The sequence below is a fragment of the Leuciscus leuciscus genome (assembly GCF_965113295.1).
Source record: "Leuciscus leuciscus genome assembly, chromosome: 5".
In the NCBI taxonomy this organism is placed as follows: Eukaryota; Metazoa; Chordata; class Actinopteri; order Cypriniformes; family Leuciscidae; genus Leuciscus; species Leuciscus leuciscus.
The window spans coordinates 43,396,479-43,418,958 of record NC_138729.1 but is presented as its reverse complement, the minus strand read 5'-3'; the positions used below and the strand labels follow the sequence as shown (position 1 = coordinate 43,418,958).

Here is a 22,480-nt window from a genome sequence, read left to right as displayed (position 1 = left end):
AAGTTTGTTTGAAAACATTTTGTGTTAAGGTTTGTATTTTGTGTGCCCTGTATGGAACATTGATGTCCTTTGTCAGTCACATTCCTGTTTAAGTGATGAACTGCCCTGCCTGTGGTTGTTTTCAGAGATGGTAGCAGAAATTGTTTTATGTTGCAAGTGTGGCTGTGTTGCAAAGTGCAAAGTTTTTATTGTTTTATTTTATTTTTTATTTTCTGTTTCTGTTGTGAATCTAATAAGAATCAGAGGTCATTGAGAATAATTTTAAAACACTCAAAAGTAAAAAGTCTAGATGCTTTATGATAAGGCAAGGCAAGGCAAGTTTATTTAGCACATTTCATACACAATGGCAATTCAAAGTGCTTTACATAGAAGAAATAAAAATAATAAAAATAAATAAGAAGAAATAAAAATAATAAAAATAAATAAGAATAATTAAAACAGTTTAGAAAAATAAAATAAAATATAGTACAGTACAAACAGTCGGACGAATAGCGGCACAGTGTTCGTCAAATAATGAGAATTTGTGGGGGAAATGTGTCTAATTATCTAGTATATTAAAAATAATGTCAGAATGCAAATATTAATGGTCATAAAATATGACTTTATTATCTTTAAAATATAAATGTGTGTGTGTGTGTATATATATATATATATATATATATATATATAAACTGTTATATTGTAAAGATAAGGAAGACATATTTGAATTACCCTACAAGTTCAATTAATCCATCAAAATATGAGGAAACTATTTTAAACAAAACTCTGAACTTGGTTAAGGAATTAATCTGACAAAACTATTATATTAAATAGCAGAATCAAAATCTTTTTTTTTTTTTTTTGTGATTCTCAGTTATTATAGCATATTTTCAAGTGCTTTTAAAGATCTGTGAAGGTTTTTTTTTTTTTTTTTTTTTTTTTTTTTTGACATTTGAGTTCATCTAAAAGCGGTACTTGAATATTCCATTGTCTCTCGTCCCAGACACAAAAAGATGAGCCATAGCAGTATTGGGAAAACATTCAAATAGAAATCACTTCACCGCTCTTCTGCAACATAGTGGAAGGGTTAATCCTCTCCATTAACCCGGCCTTAATGTACATCAAAGACCACAGAATGCCCTAAGTAATATCGCTAATGAGAGAAAGAAAAGAAGAGCCAGAAATGTTCTAGAAGCTCATCGAGTTGTTCCCTCTCACTCCTCACTCCTAGACATCTGAAATATACAATGTTGACTCAACATGAGAAAAATAATCATAGCTATTTTTGGAGTACTTTCACTCTAGTGGCTCCCATGGTTACTATATCAAACTGTCATTTAGATGCTTTTGAAAAGTCATGGATGCAATTTAAAACAATGAAAGCAGAAAAATGTTTGATGCTAAGTGGAAGATTTCAGATTCTCTTTTTCATGCACGAAGAAGAATGTTGTGTTAAAATAAACCCTCAAGATTTAGAATGATAACAACATGAAGTTCAAGATTTGAGATTTGCCAAATATAACAGAAAACAAAAGCATTGCTAAAAACTAAAACCTTAAAGGTGCACTGAGCTTTGTACAACGTTAAAAGAATTGCATGTCAAGAAATCACTGGTACTTTTGTCAAATACAGTAATACAGCCACATGAGATCTGTATATGATTAGTACCCTGAACCTCTTCTAGCCTTCTAGCTCAAAAGAACTCATAAGGTCTCTCATAAGAACTTTCTTTTTCATTTTGAAGTGGGAAATTGTACGTGTTGTTCAAAGGATTACATGGAAAGGTCAGACTGCATTTTCCATATGACCTAGAATTATGATTAAAATTAAAGCCTTGGAAACTCCTGTGCCCTCAGTGTCATTACATAAATAATGGCCATGTTATTTACATGACCCGCAGACCTCTACGTTGCCCTGGGAGTCATAAACCAATGGGTGTTTGACTGCTAAGCTGCTTAAAGGGATGTTGGAATCATTTACTTTATGCAGCTGATGGTGTCTAAGCCAGAGCTGGTGCCATGGAGATTCAGATCTGAATGGTTGAGTTGTCACTGCATATTGGATATTGCGCTTCAGGAATTTTAAATCAGTGTTGCACATGTACTTAACCACATATTCTTTATGTAACTGGTCCAACTCTACCTACTCCGAGTGGGATTTGAACTTTCATCTCTGGCATGGGAGGGCTGGCATGCTAACAAGGACATTTAAGACTTTTCGTGTGTGTAACGGAGAGAATTCTTGCCTCCGTTGCACTCACCCACCTAAACCTCACTCACATCCGGGGTCACGGCACCAAATGTAACTGGTCTTACTGATAAAGACCACAGACCACAGTTAAATCTTAGAAATTTAAGATGAAACGCTTGTATTCCTCATTTGTAAGTTGCTTTAGATCAGGGGTGCCCAATCCTGCTCCTGCCGATCGACTGTCCTGCACAGTTCATCTCCAACCCTAATCAAACTACCTGAAGCAACCAATTAATACCTTCAGGATTACTTGAAAATTAAAGTCAGGTGTGTTTGATTAGGGTTGGAGATGAACTGTGCAGGACAGTCGATCGACAGGAGCAGGATTGGGCACCCCTGCTTTAGATAAAAGTGTCTTCTAAATGAATAAATGTAAGTCAGGAATTGATTGGATCATTGTGGTTTGCTATTGCTGTGAATCAGGAAGACTCAGAACATTCAGTACAATCTATATCTTTTATTTAGAATACATACAAATGTCATTTACGTATTTTAGTTTGCCAAGAGATTCAAAGCGTCATTTTTGAAGAGTGTGAATTTGTGTACGTGCTCTAGTATGTAAGAACGAGCCTATGATTGAATCTGGAAATAAAACAAAATAACTGAGAAAAATGAGAAATAGTCCTCAGATGCCATGTCTGTAATTTATCGCAAAACATCTAGCATTAATTCGATCTCAAACAGATTAATTAAAAGTAGTTATTACTCCACCACATGCGTGACAACATCATTAACCAACGTGGTTGAACGACCAATTTTGCGACGATACGGTTTCGTGAAAAAGTCGTGACTAGCTAGTTAATTTCTTCAATGATGCATCGTACTATGGTAGTAAAGCAGCGAGTTATGTCGTTGTACTGGAAATGCACCCCTGGTCTTCTTGTTTATTCCTGAACACTTACCTGAACTACCTACCTGCTGATTCCACTGGTGGAATCCTCTCTCAAACTGCCCAACTATCAGTCTGCTTCAGTCGTCTGTGATCATCCATCTGCCAACCATACAGTCCTCCAGTCACTTCTCTGATCTACCTGAAACCGATAAAAACTGTCATTTCACAGCCAGTATCACGCCAACTATCTTCTCTCCAGATACTCACCTGTTTGCATCCCTTTCATTCGCGTAACAATTCGTTTGCGTACTTTAATAAACTCTGTTTATGCTCTGTCTGCACTCTTCTGTTTCGTGACAGTGAACACGTCATCAGAGAAAAGATGAGACGTTGCTGCAAGAGGGAGGGGAAGTTATTCAGTATCATTCATACCTGGTCTTATACTAACAGTGCAGAGCCATTCTAAACTCACCGGCTTTGTGAGTTCAGTACGACCCCAGCAAGAGTGGAAACTGCACAGAGATTAAATTAGATCTCTATGGAAAGCACATTCTTGCATAAGTGTCTCCTGGGGGCAGGGGTCATGGCAATGAGAATCCTTCATCAAACCTTCAAGGGCTGTAATCTTATGCTCTTTAAATGCGGTTTTAAGTTGCGATCTAGCCACAACAAACACAATGGCACCATCAAGGTCAGTTTCCTCAGCAGCAGAAGTGGCAATAATATAATTGATTTTTTTTTTTGCTCATGCATTTTTCTCAAATTCTGCGCTCCAGCTCAATTCAACTTGAGTGGGTGCTGATTGGTTCAGACAAGAGCTGCTCAGACAAATGCAATTTGCACCGCCGTGCTCTTGTCTCGCTGTAGTATGCCCCTGATGTGAACTTGTGTTTTTTAGAATACTGAATGTCTCGCTTCACTCTCATTCGCCTCTCAATCATCTTGTAAAGTACCACACATTGAGCAGAATTCTGGGAACCGAGATTGAGGCGAGAAATTCATCTGCAATGATTTTGGGAAAGAAGTTACACTTGTAATTTATATACTTTACTTTCTTTTATTTAATTTTAAAGGTATAGTTCCCCCAAACATGAAAGTCGTCATTTGCTCAACCTCATGTTGTTCCAAACCTGCATAATTTTCTTTCTTCAGTGAAAGACAAAAGGAGATGTTGAAACTGAATAATGACTCATGCACTTTATTCCAAGTCTTGTGCAGTCATATGAAATTTAAGTTGTTAGACACTGAAAATCTTTCCCTCTGATTGTCAAATCTCATCAGTATGATCTGAATACGCACATATTCAAATTTGGTGCATCACAATAACTGGCAAAACACAGATGAATCAATGTAATTTGTCATTATTGACGTCAAACCTGTGTGGCATCTGGATGAGGCATATTGAATATACATGCAAATGTGAATGAGATTGAAGAGCTGTGAAGGAAAAGCTTAACGTTGAGAAGAATTGGAATATAGCTCATAAGAATGGACTATAATTTTATCCGATTTTGGCTAAACATCTTCTTGAGTTTCATGGAAAAATGTCAAATAGGTTTGGAGCGATATGAGTGTGAGTAAATGATGGCTTTAATTTAGCACTTTATTTTGTCAAAGCTATATGCAGGAATCACACTCCGGATTTAAATTGGCATGAAAATTTGATGTTGCGATAATCTTTTCTTCCCTATTCTGAAAAGTGAAGCACAAATCCTGAAAAGTGAAGGCAAAGTATTTAGATCGCCCTACCCTGGTGGGTGGCTGCAGTATAGGTCTTATAGGTCTCACTATAGGGACGTGAGCCAAAAAAAAAAAAAATCCAATTACATTAAAAAAATAAATAAATCCAAATATGGTTTCTGTCATTTTTTGTTTTCCCAGTAAGTCTGCTTTTAGTTATAGTTATTTGATGCTAAAACGGGGTGTAATGTCATGATTGTCAGCTGTGCTTGCAATTGAGTGTGCAGGAGCTTAATGTATTTAATATAATGCATTGCTTACAAAATATTACTAATTATTACACAACAGGAGTATAAAAGACTGATGAGTTCATTGCCTCTTTGGATACTGATACATTTGTACCCCCGATGCCTAGAAGCTCAGAGCTGAGAACAAGAAAACCAATAGGCGGATCTTTTGTGACGTCATTGTTTATGTTTGTCGCGTTGCATCATGGGAATCGTGTGGCAGGAAACACCGCTAGATACCTCTAATTTGATTGTTTTGCACGTTTGGAGGAGGATTTAGAGAAGAGGATGGTTCACTCTTGCTGTGTGGTCGAGTACGGCTCGTTGGGGGCCTGATAAAAAGTTTTCGAATTCCCTCCGAAAAGGATCGCGAAAAACGAAAGAAATGGTTGCGTGCAATTAGGCGATTGAACCTGGACGCTCCAAAGAAAGCCTGGATTCTTGCAGCTAACGTTACTGATCGAGTTTGTGAGGCTCATTTTGTTCATGGTAGGCCTAAGTCTTAGTGACTATGTATTTATAGAAGATTGAATAAAAAAAATAATAAATCTGAGTCAAATCAACCGAGTCATATGTTTTCGCGTTCTGATTCAGGTGTCCCAAACCGCGATCCACAGCACCCAGACTATGTTCCTCACATCAAAATGGGCTATTCTGGATCGCAAAACTTAAAAGCAAAAGAAAAGGCTGTTCTAACCTCTGCTTTTAGCACGATCACTGCTTTCTGTTTGGCAGAAAAGATCGGCCCAACTTTTTGAAAAAACAAAATAATCATAGGCCTCCAGACTTTTGAAAGCCTTTAATCTTTCATGAGTGAAGGGTCCAGGGGTTTCTATTAAATAAGAATAAATGTCTCCCCAGCAGATTGGTGGCCAAGACACGGGCAAGTCGGACCAACGTTTTTTGTCATCCCAGATCTCATATGGGCTTTGAATAACTTCGATTTTGTCACCAATACAAATTTTGAGCTTCTCTCCAAACCTCCTCCGGTCTTCAGATGTTAAAGTGCTTATATATTGTGGATTTCGCCCGCTAACTCTCTTGAAAGTGCTCGTCGCGTCTTTACTGCCCGCAATACTGTTTGTTTTGTTGCCACACAACCACTCGCGCATGCGTACAAAGATGTCAACAAAGATCCTCCTATAAACTGAAGACAAGAAGCCCAGAGTTGACTACACCTTTGATTGAAAGCGTGATTATTATATTTTATCCTTTAATGAATTTGTATTTGCCTTTACATTTCTGTGCATTATATAAAGTAGCCAATTTAAAGATATTTAATTGATTAAATCAAAGCCTCGGTAGGCAGTTTTTGTATAGTGTTTTAAGGCTTTTAGCAAGAACATTCCACAGAGAAGTCCTCTGACTAAACTGAAAGCAATTAAAAATGCTTATAATTTAAGACAGACTCGACTTACGGCCCATTCACACCGGCCGCCGAAGCGACGCCGAAGCGGCGCGGAACGGAGGCCGCTTCCTTTCGGCGCCCATGTTAACCTATGATGGTGTCGTTCACACCAGACGCGGAGCGCCGCGGCATGCCGCGGCCGGCCCGCGCCGTGGAGCGCCAGTTTCGGCGTCTGGTCTATTTTTTGCGCGACTGCGAGTGATCCGCGTCCATTCCAGCAGGAAGTCACACCAAGAAACACGAGACATCCGGTCAATTGTCAAAATAAAAGCAATTTTCAAATTAAAATACCGCGAGTGACAAATGCGATCATATTTGTGTATCTAAACAGACTAGAAAGATGAAAACAAACAAAGAAAAAAACTGTCTACCATATTCTCTCTCTGGCTGCGTGTGTGACTCGACAACGGATTAATAAAAGAAGTGTACAAACTTCTTGGTTACAGAAACATGGTGTATTCATTTTATGAGGTTATTTACTTACCCATGATGTAAAAATAGCTCTGAATAAACAACAACTGAGCAGAAGCGCTTGTCGACCGCCGCGGAGAATACGCGTCTAGTGTGAACAGGCAGGCGCCGGACCGCGCGTGATTTTCCGTTCCGCGACGCTTCCGCATCCGGTGTGAACCAGGGGTTACTCTACCTAACCTGAGAATAATAAGAAAGTTAAAGGTATTAAAATCAAAGTACACACCGCAAAACACACTGAAGCAGTGATAATTAGATAATTAAGTGATTAATTGAGTGATAAATGAGCATCATTGAAGACACCTGATGCTAACAAGCAGAATCACTGAAGAAAAGAGAAATACAAGAACTACAACTGACTTCCAGCCACAGCTTTTGATGAAATCAACTGAAGATAAAAGACATTAGCCTGCAATTAAAATGCATGAGCTGTTTTAACTGAAAGCAATTTGCACTGATATATCTTAAAATATGTTTGTGTCATTGATTTGTCTCAAGATGCACACCCGAAATGTTTTTTCTAAGGTACGTTTATAAAAGCTACTTAAATGTCCCAATTGAACTAAATCCTGGCTTAGTCTAAGCCCTGTCTGTGAAACCAGGCCTAGATCTCTCAAGATCTCAGCAGAAGATGAATTAATAACTCCAAAAACAGCATTACCAGCTTCACTTTTTACTTAAAAATTATTGAGAATTAACAGAGGTTTAGATTTTGATGGTTTATTAAAAATAATAGTTTGGTTTGAAGTCACCATTATGGTGATCGGTGTTTGCTTTAGTTGGGCTCTTGCATTGCATTCTGGGAGCCACCACAGTATAAAACGTATGGATCACAGCATGCATAGCGGCATGAAGCATGTCACCATTGTTGAGATTCAGATGATGGTTCTTTATGTCTGTGTGTCCAAATGAAGCAGTTTTTTTTCTCTTTTTTTTTTCGGTTTAAACTGTTTTAATACCACAACACTGTTTAATATCAAGATGTGCAGTCACAGTGCTTCAAAATCAGAGATTAGACTCTGAATAAGATCAGTGAATGAGACTATTACATGATCACTATATCTTTATCATCAATAAGTAGCCAACATCGTCTTATCACATTTTAAAAACTTTCATTAAAGAATCAAGAGAGAAAATGCCCAAAGCAAACGATGATCACCATAATGGTGATCTTTACACCAACCTATTATTTTCAATAAAACATCAACATCTAAACCTCTTAATTCTCAACAATTCTTAACTCTTTAGTAATAAGTGAAGCTGGTAATGCTGTTTTGGAGTTATTTAATCCTCTGCAGAGATCTTGAGAGATGAAATGTCTTCTTTTATCTTGAGTGGATTTCATCTAAGGCTGTGGCTGAAGTCAGTTATTCTTGTATTTCTCTTTCCTTCAATAATTCTGCTTGTTATCATCAGGTTTAATAATGAGCTTGATTGAGCTTCAATAATACTCAATCATCACTCAATTAATCACTTAATTATCTAATTAACTCTAACACTGCTTCAGGGTTACTTTTAACTCTCTGCTGGTGGTTCCATATAAACACCAAACAGTGTTAATTGAATGGGTTAGTTCACCCAATTTACTCACCTTCAAGCCACCCTAGGTGTATATGACTTTCTTCTTTCAGCCAAACACAATTGTTATATTAAATATTAAATATTATATATTATAAAGCTATATTAAAAAAATCCCGGCCCTTCCAAGCTTTTTTTATGGAAGTGAATAGTAACTGAGATTTTGAAGCCCAAAAAAAGCAGATCCATCCATCATAAAAGTAATCCATACAGCTCCAGTGTGTTAATAAAGGTCTTCTGAAGCGATGCATTTTTGTAAGAAAAATATCCATAATTATAACTTTACAAACTGTAATCACTAGCTTTCGGATAATGGCTGAACGCGCATTCACGAGAGAGTCGAGTTCCGTCATATGATGTAGGCGTAGCATAAGATTAGGTGAGAGCAGACGCCTCTCACAGTTTAAACAAATAGGGCTGGGCAACAAAATGAATCTCCTCCGACATTTCTCGTTAAAAATTCTAATTTTAGAATTCTAATTTGTGACCGGTGTTTTGTTTTGCTCTATCCTCTGTTTTTGTCAATACGTCATGCGTCTGTTCAGAGTTCACTCTTCCGCCGGAACTCGACTCGCGTACGGTGTTTACCGGAAGCCAGTGATTCTAGTTTATAAAGTTATAAATATGGATATTTTTATTACAAAGATGAATCGCTTCACTTCAGAAGGCCTTTATTAAACCCCTGGAACTGTATGGATTAGGCTACTTTTATGATGGATGGATGTGATTTTTTTTTTTTGGCCTTCAAAATCTCAGTTACTATTCACTCCCATTAAAAAGCTTGGAAGAGCCAGGATTTTTTTTTAAATATAACTTTTGTTACGATTGTGTTCGGCTGAAAGAAGAAAGTAATTTACATCTATGGCTTGAGGGTGAGAGAATTCTGTGATAATTTTCATTTTTGGGTGAACTATCCCTTTAGCACCAAGTATTTTGCAGTGCAGGATCACTACTGTGCAGACTCGGGCTTCCAACGAAGTAATCGGCAACGACCATTACTGGGATATTGGATACTGGCTTCATTTTCTACAGTGGAAGGAAGCAGAGACTTTTTTTTAGTCTATGATTGTGATATATATCCGAGAGAAATGGCTTCTCCTACAAGAAAAAAAAAAAATTGGGTGGGACTTAATTTTGTCAATAGAGAATTGATTGGATCATTGGATGGTTGTGGTTTGCTATTGCTGTGATCTCATGTGAGTGACAGGTTGTCCCGCCTTCACGCCAGTAAACATGTCATCATAGAAGAGATGTCGCTGCAAGAGTTATTTTGTTATTTTGATTAGATTACGAGGGCACATGTCAATTTGGAATTCATAGTGACAATCACATCATAATGTCTTATATCTGTTTGTTTGATTGCAGGTATCTTGGAATCACCCGCCCTTTGACCTACCCTGCTCGTCAAAATGGGCAATTGATGGCGAAGATGATATTTGGTGTGTGGCTTGTGTCGGCCTCCATCACACTGCCGCCATTTTGCGGCTGGGCGAAGAACGTTAACACGGCTGGGGTTTGTCTTATCAGCCAGGACTTCGGCTACACCATCTACTCCACCGCCGTGGCCTTCTACATCCCTATGATCGTCATGCTCTTCATGTACTACAAGATCTTCAAGGCCGCCAGAAAAAGCGGCGCCAAACATCGTTTTACTGACTTCCCCCGCCGGGAACGCCTGGAGACCGTTGCCAGCGAAGCCCTGAGGATGCAAGGCCTAAAACCTCAACACACACCGGGCGTAGCTGAGGAGTGCGCCGCTCTTTCTCGCTTTCTCAGCCGTGAACGACAGAATATCTCAATTTTTAAGCGAGAGCAAAAGGCAGCTACGACATTGGGCGTGATAGTTGGAGTTTTTGGCATTTGTTGGCTGCCATTTTTTATTCTATCTACAGCGAGACCCTTTATATGTGGGGTCAAGTGTAGTTGCATACCAATATGGCTGGAGAGGACTCTACTATGGTTTGGATATGCCAATTCACTAATGAACCCCTTCATTTATGCTTTCTTTAACCGGGACCTGCGCTCCACTTACAGGGATTTGCTCCGTTGCAGGTACCGGAACATAAACCGGCGACTGTCGGCTGTAGGTGTGCATGAGGCACTGCGGGTTTAAGGTATAGTGATAAAGGATGTAGTCTGGCCCAATTTTGGTTTTCACAAAGCCGAACAATGTGCATTGCTACATCCACTTATTGGTTTTTATAGATAAAGTGTGAACAATAAACAGAATCACAGACTCATATTTCTTCAGAACACTCTTTCTATTATTTATGTTTCTGTTCCATTAAGGCATAGTTTTGGTCAGTAGTTGTTTTTTCTCCCCCATTTTTTCCCCCATGAGACAACAAGGTATACCATATTAGGCATGATTTCACTGAGGATTAGACTTACTAAAATACTTGGCTAACAATTCAGCACTGATTCTTCAGACAAAACAGGCTACATAACTGAGAAAATATGCATTAAAAAATACTTTTATTTTGTTTAATTCATTAAATAATATAAACCATTTAAACCTATATAAATATGTTTATATTTTATTTTATATAGACCTACCTGTTATTCTGTTTTTCTTCAATTCTATGGATATATGATACTGTTTAAATGTTAACGATCAGTAAGGATAATTAGATTAAGAAATATTTTTATTCAGCAAGAGTTATAATATAATTATACTTCAAATAAAATTGTACCTTTGTATAAAGAACAATGGCTATTGGCTATTTTCAGAACAAATTAAAATATGATTCATGTTTTGGCTTAAACTCTCAAGAATCAGGGAGAAAGAAACATATGTTCATTTGGAAATTTTGAGTGAATTCAGGTAAATTAAGACACTTTAAATTATAAAAGTTGGCCAAAATTACCTGAAATTTGCACAGCTTGGATAAAATAGTGATATCCGAAAATTATAGCAACAGTACGTTTGCTATTTGAATTCACAGCAATCAGCTCATTTTTTGCTGTCATAAAGCAACTGGGTGTGATTATAGGGATGCTCCTGGCCGTTATCTTCTCAAAGCTGTTCATTTTCTCATCACAATAGATTCTGCAATGTGACACAAAAGTGCAGCCTAAATCTTCACACTTGCTGCTTCCTTAGTTTGTATTTAGCCAGTCATTGGTTAAAGCTGCTGGTTCATTTATCTGCATTAAGCTGTGATTATATTGATTTCCCTCCACGTGTGAGTGTTCTGAAGAAGTATGTGGCCACCTTAAAGCAGATGTTCTGTACATATCAGGTGACCGAGTCTCCAGAGGAGGAAAAATAAGGGCTTGTGGGCAGTTGTCACTATGAGGCTTGACTGATATTGGAAATCCATCAGAATGTGTGTGTGCGAGAGCGTGAATCCCTGCCTAGAAACAACAAGAGACAGGACACTCACCTTGCTTTTCCGATGATTCAGTCCATCTATTTTAAGAACTTTAAGAACATGGAATAGCCGGCTGTCTTTGATGGAACATCTGACTCAGTGAGCCTTTGTGAATATGCTGTGATCTGGCATTGTCAGTTTTCTACCCATTTTTTGACCTGATGTGGCAATTGGAAAATACTTTCAATGCCTTTAAGTGTCTCCTCAACCATGAATGACAAAACTTGTGGTAAGCAACATTTACTGAGGACTGAATTCCTGTTAAATCTCAAGTCTTAAAGACTCTTAACAGATAAATTATTGACTGAACAACTTGATGTGGTTGTTTACATACGGAGATCTGGAGGTGAAATGTTTTTGATGTACAGTTGTATATGTGTGTTGCCAAATCTTTGTGAGAAGCTTACAAAGTGTTTATTGTCACAGATTTTAACCATGCACCAGAAACATTGAAATTGCCTGTGCATTTTTGTGTATTACCTTTTCTGAACAAGGACAACACGAAGTGTTTTGCCAAGATTGTTGATGTAAAACAAAGTAAAGAGGAAAATGAAGAAAGTTAAAGAAATGAAATAAATTAGAAGAAAAAGAAACCAAGGTACTCTTTTGACAGTTTTGACTTCTTTAGGGTATTTCTATAAGGACATTCTCATTCTGATCATCAATGTGTCTTCATTCCACAGAATTAACTTACTGTACCTGTGGGTTGCACATCATTTCTTGCAATGATTTGTGGAAATGACAAAAATGGCTGGGCATCTAAGAACCTTTGTAAACATTAATTTATAATTTAAAATATAATAATATAATATAAATTGATTATATACAGTATATATCGGAAAACCCTTTAACTGTGCTTTCACACTAGAGCTTTTGATGCGGACCCAGATTTGTTTGACTTCGGAGTTCGGTTTGTTTGGTTGTATTGGAAAAAGCAAAAACTAACAACTGGCTTTCCTTTTAGTTCATTAGTTAGAATTTGAACTGAATTGGTCAAACCACACAGGAAGGTAAATGGCAAGAAGTGTTGAAATTCAATGAAACGCATTCCAGGAAATTATGTATTGTTCCATTTTCAGTCACACTTACTACAGAATAATGCAAATTTCTATTTGTGAATTACTTTCGGAAAGCAGCGCCCATTTGGTGTATCTCTTGCTAAACATTCATGGCAGACAGACTCGAGTGCCGTTTTGGTGGTAAATCTAAAGGGACAAAAACTGGCGTCTTCATCTTCTGAGTTGTTATACAGTAGCTACTAGTTCTTTGCTAGTTCTACATGTACACTCTCAAATATAAAAGTTCCAAAATGGGGTTTTGGCAATGATGCCATAGCATAGAAGAACCAGTTTTGGTTCCCCAAAGAACCTTACTGTGAACAATCCTTACAATAACCGTTTTTTTTCTTTTTTTTTCTTAGTGTAAAGAACATTTTACAGTAGCATTTATTCAGAGCAAATAAAATAAACAGTTACACTTTATTTTAAGGTGTCTTTGTTACACTGTAATTATACATTTAAGTACTGAATGATATTAAGTAACTATGTACTTAGGATTTGGTTTGGTTTGGTTTAGGGTTAGTTGCACATGATTATGCATCATTTATAGTTATTACTATACATGTAACGTAACAAAGACACTGTAAAATAAAGTGTTACCAAGAAACAACTGTGAAAACAGCCTTTAAAATTTTTTAATCAAATGATATAGGATCATAGTGTTCATGCAGCAGATAAAGCAGTGCTGCATTATATACAGCACAGAGGTATTCAAGGCCATACAATTCAATAGCTATGAATAGAACAACATTACAGTACAGTGGGAGCAGAGAAGAATGAAACATGACTGATGTATAGCAGCCTAAGACATGTCATTATCAGGTAAAGTGCTGTTACTTAAAGTTAAATTGCATGTGCTGAGGCTTGGAAATAAATGGTTTTGAACCTGCTGACAAGTATTTTGGTGCTACGGTAGAGCCACAATGGATCAAGCGAGTAGTTTGTGGGGATGAAAAAGCGATTGTGGTCAAAATCCAGACAGCAAAGATACTGTCATCTGTGCAGTGACAGAAGCTGTTCATTGATGTGTGCCATAGCTTTGATGGCAAATGGATAGTCTATTTGTGCCTGCCAAAAGTTGTAGCTTCCGTTTATCTCAAGAAATCTGTGAAACGTAGTTCAGTCATGACACCTCTCGGAGTGAATACATTTCAACCAGCATTTATTTGCATGGGGCATGAAATACACATAGGCTTGATTTTGCGGATGAGATCTGCTACACTGCTGCTGCTGCTGCTGCTGAGCAAATACAATAATTTGTTCAGCTTAGTCAAAATAACAAACAAAGGAAAGGCTGTTACAAGAAATAGAACCTCCGTAGCAGAACTCTGCAGGTGCTGCTGGGGAGGAGGAGGGATGACATAAGCTTTTATATTGCGCAGCATGCCGATCGCAGGTTAGGGTACGATATATAAGGGTACGTGGATGTGGAAGTACTTCTGATTGGCCGCTCCATTCACTGATTTTTATTTTATTTTTGCTGCTTGTTCAGATTGCTTGATTAAAATGAGCTTAAGCAACACAATTGCTATACATTTTGTCCTAACCTAATTTGATTGTGTTCAATCTGCTTAAATATATGTAAAGTTTAAGTTTACTCAATCTGTTTGTGTTGGATTACACAAATTATTTGTGTTGCATTAACTGAAACTGGGCGGTGCTTGTTAGTTCCCAGCATGCTTTGCATATGGCTGAATTAAGAGAGAATAAATGTTGAAATTAAGTGTTATTTTATGTGTTTTTGAGAAACTGAGAAAAGGGGAAGACTTGATAGTGTGTAATTGTGTTTAATGTTCAGTTACATTGGAATTATTAGAACCATTTAAGTTGCAGTGGGTTACCATTGTGGAGAAGAGTGGAGCCTTTGGTTAGGATGCGTACTGATTCTGTAACTCTAGCTGCTCTGGATTGAATATATGAATTTGAATACCTGAATCATATCAGGGAGCCTTTTAAAATTCACTTTGAGACTACTTAATTGGGTCATTTAAAATGACTTCATTCCATGATGTTGATGTTACATGAACAAATTATGTTTGTTTAACTTAATTGATTCACGTGAAACCGATGCTATTAAATCATGTAAATCCAACACACTATTTTTTTCAGTGTTGAAACCAATCGGCGTTCGTCAGAGTTTCATACCAGAACTATGTATTAGTTGTAGTTTGTACTGTTGCCTCATTGATATTGACCGGTCTGTGATTTAGAAAACAGTAACATGGTAATAATGGATTTAGTGTGGGGTCCTAAACAATCAATTTGAGCATATAAATATAGATATATACATTTACACTATTGTTCAGAAGTTTTTATTTAGCAAGGATACTGTACATTAAATGTATCAAAAGGGACATAAAGACTTGTACAATGTTACAAAAAAAATCTATTTAAAATAAATGATGTCCCTTTGACCTTTCTATTAATCAAAGAATCCTAATTATTTATAACATGGTTACTACAAAAATATTAAGCAGTACAACTGTTTTAAACATGGATAAAAATGAAATGTTTACTGTGACACTGAAGACTGGAGTAATGATGCTGAAAATGTAGCTTTGTCATCACAGGAATACATTTCATTTTAATATATATTAGAATTAAAAAACTTATTTTAAATTGTAAGAATATTTCACAATATTAGCTTACTATTTCTACTTTATTTCTTATCAAATAAATACAGCCTTGGAGAGCTTAAGACCCCAGACTTTTGAACAGTGTAATGTATAATACATAAATGAAGATACATAGTTTTTCCCATTAGAAATGATAATACTATTAATTTAAACATTTCCAAAAACTTGGTATTACCATGACATATCACCACTTTACCATGAAGTGTCTGTCTCTGTATTTATTTTTTATTTTAAGATAAAAATAATATATATATAAAAATATTTATAAAAAAAAAAAAATCTGACACATTTGTGATATTTCAAACTGAACTTTTAGTCTTTTTCTTAATGTTTCTGCACTCTTAAAAATTAAGGTTCCAAAAGGTTTTATTTTAGTTTAGTTTTTTTTTTGGTCATAGAAGAACCATTTTGGGTTCCCTATGATAAAAAATTAGAAACCTTTATTTTTAAGAGTGTTTATCTCAAAATCATTGTTTTTAATTGCCATTTTGGCACTTGAAAGGAATACGAAGTTACTAGATCCAGTTCTTACCACTATGAACTACTCAATACAAGCCAATTTTGTTTGTATGGTATAACATCGATAAAAGCCTCCTGTAAGAAAATGTACACCATATTTTTTTTTCATGATGCCATAGAAGAACCATATTTGTTTCCACAAACAAAACTTCCAGTGAACAGTTCTTAAAATAACCTTTTTTTTAATGAGAGTATACTGACCTTGGAATGAATAAAACCTTCAATAAAAACTGAAAATAAATTATGATTATTAGATTGTATTACATGCACAAACCTAACAGAACAGGAAAATTTTGCAAACTAATAAGTGTGTAACTAATAAGGTACAAATGTGTACCTTTTGTAAAGGTACTGCCCCAGTGACAGCTTTTGTACCTTTTTTTTCTGATAGTGCATAGTGACAAACAGGTGTTTAGAAAAGTAGCCCGGGGAGGTCTTTATCCTTGCGGAACCCATAAGCATTCAGGAATATAAATGAATTCAGCTCCTTAAGGTCATTTAACAAATTAAAAGAAACCTTCGCGTGAAAAAATGTTGTCTCAGCCTAAAATGAATAAAAGAATATCTACTCTTAGTCACTTGCCTTTGTTTGACATGGCACATAATCCTGGCTGACTGGTAATTGTGTTCAGATCTGAACTGTTTTAAGACCTGTTTGGAAGGAAAAGCTGTGTTTGAAGACAGCTAAAGCACATCATGCACATCTTTGTGCTCAAACACAATGTGAAAAGCCAGCCAGATGGTGCCAACTTGAGATCTGAAAGCAGAATGTGTTTAGGGAACAACTGATTTGACAGGATGAGGCAACACCTATGAAAACAGGTGTCAGCTTTTGTGCACGCGTTTGCCATCATCAGTGCATTATCTGAACTATGCCACATATTCAGAAAGATACAGCACAAATGTTCCTTGTTTGCTGAGAACTTTGTTCTTTCCCCCCAGCATTGCGTTACACATAACTGCAGTGCAGTTTTACATCTGTTATATCTAAATGACTGCTTGTAATGAATCTATCTCGCTAGTAACGAGTGTTTGGTCAAACAAAGCCGATCATAATCCTATAGACTGACTGCTTGTTATTAAAGTTACAGGGCCGGGGAAACACACTTGCATGAAGTACTTCCTGCTAACTTTTATGTTTACAGGATGTGGGCAAAGTTGAGAAGGATTTTTTTTTTTATCATACTGTAGTCATGTTGTATAATATGTCACATCTGATCACATGAAAAAGTGCTTTCTACCTCGTTATATTTATATATGGAATTATAAAATTGTGAACAAGTTTATGAGCCCTGAGTATTTTTTTTTTTTCTGTTATGTCTGCGTGTCACCGTCTTGGTAAACATGACAGCATGTTTTTTATTGCATTTATGGTGAACTGTCATAACACACTGTGTACACACTCATTCACACACACCCTTAGGTCTGAGCTGTCTTTGCTGTGAACTAGATTGCCACCGTAAAACCAACCAGAAACAAACATCTCAATTGTTTCTGACATTAACTCTTGGAGAAGTGAGACTCTCTCGGTGGATTCCGCTTGCTGAATGACCGCCTGGAAGTGATCCCAAAAGAAACATCCCATACGGTTAATAATTCACGAGTTGAGAGGTTTTAAGTCTAATAACAAAGCTGGAAGGAACAGAGAGCTTTTGGGAGCCAAAAAAAAAAAAAAAAAAACTCAGCCTCTTAGAAACGTAGAATGAAGACTGTGACCCAAAAAGGCATTTTATTCTTCTCTCAGTTTGCAGGGAAATATTTTATTCAGAGGTTGTGTGGCAGATGTGCTCCCCATTCAGCTGTTCTGATGGGCACTTAGACAGGAGGAGTGGATGACGTATACAGGGAGCAAAGCAATCAGAAAGACAATGCATGTTTGTGTTGAGTCGCACATCCTCTATAACTCTATCTGCAGAGGGCAAACCTCAGCACACTTCAGCTGCTTTATTATTAGAGATTAGGTGTTATTAGAGGGGCTTACCAAGGCAAGCATCATACCGTTAAACCTCATACTTATTCTAACGGATTTGAACAAACTTCTAACCCCAAGTATTAAACTTTTGGATTGCGGTGCAGATATGAATGATACCACAAATCATGCGGCTTGTGAGGAGGTCTGCTATTACTTTTATAAGTGATCCGATTTTTGGCTATAGGAGATGGTAATTATCTCAGAAAAAAGTCCCTCTGAAGAAGGACCCAAGGTATAGCTATATCAGGGATAGGAATAATAATAATAATAACAAAAATAATAATAATTTGTTACATTTATATATCGCTTTTCTGTGTACTCAAATCGCTTTTCTCCTCAACCAGCAGCATCCACCTGGGTGATGCGACCGCAGCCATATTGCGCCAGAATGCCCATTATTGGTGGAGAGGAGACAAATTGATGAAACCAATCAGTATATATAGGGGTGATTAGGAGGCCATGATGGACAAAGGCCAATGGGCGAATTTGGCCAGGATGCTGGGGTTAAACCCCTATTCTTTTTCCAAAAGACATCCTGGGATTTTTAATGACCACAGAGAGTCAGGACCACAGTTTAACGTCTCATCTGAAGGACATTGCTGTTTGACAGTATAGTGTACCCATCACTATGTGTTAGGACCCACACAGACCACAGGGCGAGCACCCCCTGCTGGCCTCGTAATAAGTTTTGCACAAACAAAACGAAATGCTATATGTGCCCATCACATCCCCCCCAAAAAAACTTTAATCCGAATTCTACTCGGAGTAGGTAGAGTAGAACCGGAGGGGTTAGATTGGTGCCGGAGCGTGCTTTTGAAGCGCTGATCATTGTAGCCAATCATAGACATATTTGATGAGCGCGTGAATACAATGGCCATTCCAAGGTGTTTACAGTTCCGCTCAACAGCGCTCAAAGCGTCACATTTTTTAAATTTCAGTATTGACTTGGTACCGAAGTCGGTACTTTTGACAACACTAGAGTGTAATGGAGACCAGCTAGTAAGAGCTGTGTGAGTAAAACCTCACTCCCCTGGCCTCAAGAGGCGCACAAGCGACTGAAGTGACATCTCTGTCTGCTGAAGGATCGATTGCTCCTGTCCTCCTCGTTACTTCTGCTGCTGTTGCGTTGCGTCTGTAAGCTTCGTATATCTTTCTGTTTTGAATCATTATTTACTATCATTCCTTCTTGTTTATACTGCTAAATATAACTTACTCAACATCACACATTTACCTGACATCGCTAGCTTCAATCTAAATCATTATTGCTAGCACAACACGCTAGTAATTCGCTAGCCTGTTAGCGTGCCATCCATGCGCTTGTTATTTATTTTTCTCGCGCGCCTTTTACGAGTCCATCAAACAACTTAGGATCAGTCAACAAACACGGTAAGTCATGTCATCTTCTCCTCTTATTGTTACTCCTCATGCAACATGTTTAGCATATCCTTCTCTGTCAGCACAGGATTTACATGTGATAAATGCAGGGAGATAGTAAAGCTGATGGGGAAGATTTCAGAACTAGAGACACGCATCCAAGCTTTAATCGAGGTTAATTGTAAGAGCGTAAGGGCTTTAGATACTGCTTTGGATGCGACTAGCTTAGTGAAATCTGTACATTGTTCGGTTCCGGCTGTAGTAGAGCCCGTGCAGCAGGGGCAACTGGGTGACGGTGAGCCGCTGTAGTCGCGGGACAAAATACCGCTCTTCCGTTCTGATTACAATTTCAAATAGATTCTCCCCTCTCAGTGAAACACCCACTGTGAATCCTGTTGAATGTGCCCTAGTTATTGGCGATTATATTACACGGAACGTGAAAATTGTTTGCCAGGAGCCAGAGCGCCTGACATCAAAAGCAAATTTAAAAGTGCTGGCTAATGCTAATCGTAAATTCTCTAAGATTATTATTCACGTCGGCACAAATGATGTTCGACTCCGCCAGTCGGAGATCACCAAAATTAATGTTAATGTACACCTTAATGTTAAGGTGTGTGAACTCGCAAGTACGATGTCAGGCACTGTAATTTGCTCTGGCCCCCTTCCTGTTCGCAGGAGTGATGAGATACTTAGTAGATTGTCCTCACTCAATGGCTGGTTGTCTAAGTGGTGTCCGCAAAATAATATAGAATTCATAGACAATTGGAAAAGTTTTTGGGGCAGACCTGACCTGTTGAAAATAGAAGGTATTCATCCCTCCTGGGATGGTGCTGCTCTTCTCTCTAGTAATATAGCACATAGTCTTAGAGCTCAAACATGACAATCTGGGGCTCAGGTCAGGAAGCAGACAGACTGGCTAAACCGACCGTCTGCTAGCTGTCTCACGTCACCAAGGTCAGATAAATCCCATCACATAGAGTCTCTTTCACCTAGATATCATCATATAGAGACTGTGTCTACTCCCCGAATTAGGACATACAAAACACTTCCAAACCCATCTAAGGGTAAAAATTGAATTGATGTTCAACAAATAAAAAACAGATATACTACAAATGAGCAAATGATAAAGCTTGGGTTGCTGAATATTAGATCCCTTACTTCAAAAGCACTTATTGTTAATTATATGATTACAGACTATAATCTAGATGTGCTGTGTTTGACAGAAACCTGGCTAAAACCAAACGATTACATTACTTTAAATGAGACCACCCCGCAAGATTACTGTTATAAACATGAACCTCGTCTGAAAGGCAAAGGGGGAGGTGTTGCTGTAATTTATAATATTTTTAGAATTACTAAGAAGTCTAGTTTCAAATATAATTATTTTGAAGTGTTGGTGCTTAATATAGCAATATATAGTGTAAATGACAAATCACCTTTGAGATTTGTGCTGGCTACTGTATACAGGGCACCATAAAGACTTTATCAAAGAATTTGCTGACTTTCTATCAGAGTTAGTACTGGTTGCAGATAAAGTCATAATTGTTGGTGATTTTAATATACATGTAGATAACGAAAAAGATGCATTGGGACTGGCATTTAAAGACATTCTGAACTCTATTGGAGTTAGACAACATGTGTCAGGACCTACTCATTGTCGTAATCATACTCTAGATCTAATATTATCACACGGAATCAATGTTGATGCCATTGAAATTCTGCAGCAGAGCGAAGACATCTCAGATCATTATCTAGTCTTGTGTAATCTTAATTTAGCCAAGGCTGCAAAGCCGACTCCGTGTTACAAATATGTTAGACCTATCACTTCTGCCACTAAAGATTGCTTTATTAATAATCTTCCTGATCAGTTCCATCATCTCAGCATCCCAGATAGCTTAGAAAAACTCGATATTGCGAAACTTTTAACTCCTCTCTTTTCCAACACTTTAGACACAGTTGCTCCATTGCTCCGTTGTGCTTTCCAAGAAGCACAGCAGTAATGACTTAATGAACTTCTTCACTTATAAGATTGATAAAATCAGGGAGAAAATTATAACTATGCAACCGTCTACTACAGTATCGCATCAGGTAGTGCATTGTAGTCTCCCTAAGGAAAAATTTGATTCATTCATTGCTATAGAAGAGGAAGAATTAGTTAATCTCGTTAAATCATCTAAATCGACAACATGTATGTTAGACCCTATACCGACTAAGCTACTGACAGAGATGCTTCCAGAGGTCATAGATCCTCTTCATTAATTAATCTTTGTCATTAGGATACATACCAAAAACTTTTAAGCTGGCTATGATTAAACCGCTTGTTAAAAAACGCAACTTGATCATACAGAATTAGTCCATTACCGGCTGATCTCGAATCTACCTTTTCTGTCAAAGATACTAGAAAAGGTGGTATTCCTCACAACTATGTTCCTTTTTAGAAAGAAATTATATCTGCGAGGATTTCCAGTCAGGATTTAGACCGTACCATAGAACTGAGACTGCTCTCATTAGAGTTACAAATGATTTGCATGGTTGTATCCCTCTATTAGTGTTACTCGATCTTAGTACTGCATGTGATACTACTAACCACAACATTCTTTTAAATAGACTTGAAAATTATGTTGGCATTAGTGGAATTGCATTAACATGGTTTAAATCATACTTATCTGACCGTTATCAGTTTGTAGCAGTAAATGAAGAGATGTCTCATCAATCACAAGTACAGTATGGCCAAAGTCTTTTAGGCAAGTCGTGCCACTCGGCCGCCATCTTGGCAACGCCTCCGGGCAGTTATTTCGGACTAACAAGACCAGGCTCCTATCTAAATGAATGGGCAGAGAGTCAGAACTGCATTTTCACTGGTCACCGGGACATAAAAACTGCATGTATAGAAACAGCAGTAAAATATGATAAAAATCGCTGAAAAAGTTTGATGACTTTGCCCCAAAATAAGGTTTAAAACGCCTTTTTCCCCACAGGTTATACTTTTACTACGCATGCGCAAGGGTTCACGACACCAACTTCATTTACGTCTCTATCCAGAATGCCGGTGTTGTGCAATA

General features: G+C 37.5%; 1 protein-coding gene across 1 annotated transcript in view; it reads left to right on the top strand.

The window, feature by feature from the left end:
• htr7c (5-hydroxytryptamine (serotonin) receptor 7c) overlaps nt 1–19,294 on the top strand; it is a 56,116-nt gene extending 36,822 nt beyond the window's left edge. Inside the window, exon 2 of the mRNA XM_082170355.1 lies at nt 9,851–19,294. Coding sequence (XP_082026481.1) covers nt 9,851–10,598 — 748 coding nt within the window. The 3' untranslated portion in view covers nt 10,599–19,294. The remainder of the gene's footprint in view (nt 1–9,850) is intronic.
• The last annotated feature ends 3,186 nt before the right edge of the window (nt 19,295–22,480 follow it).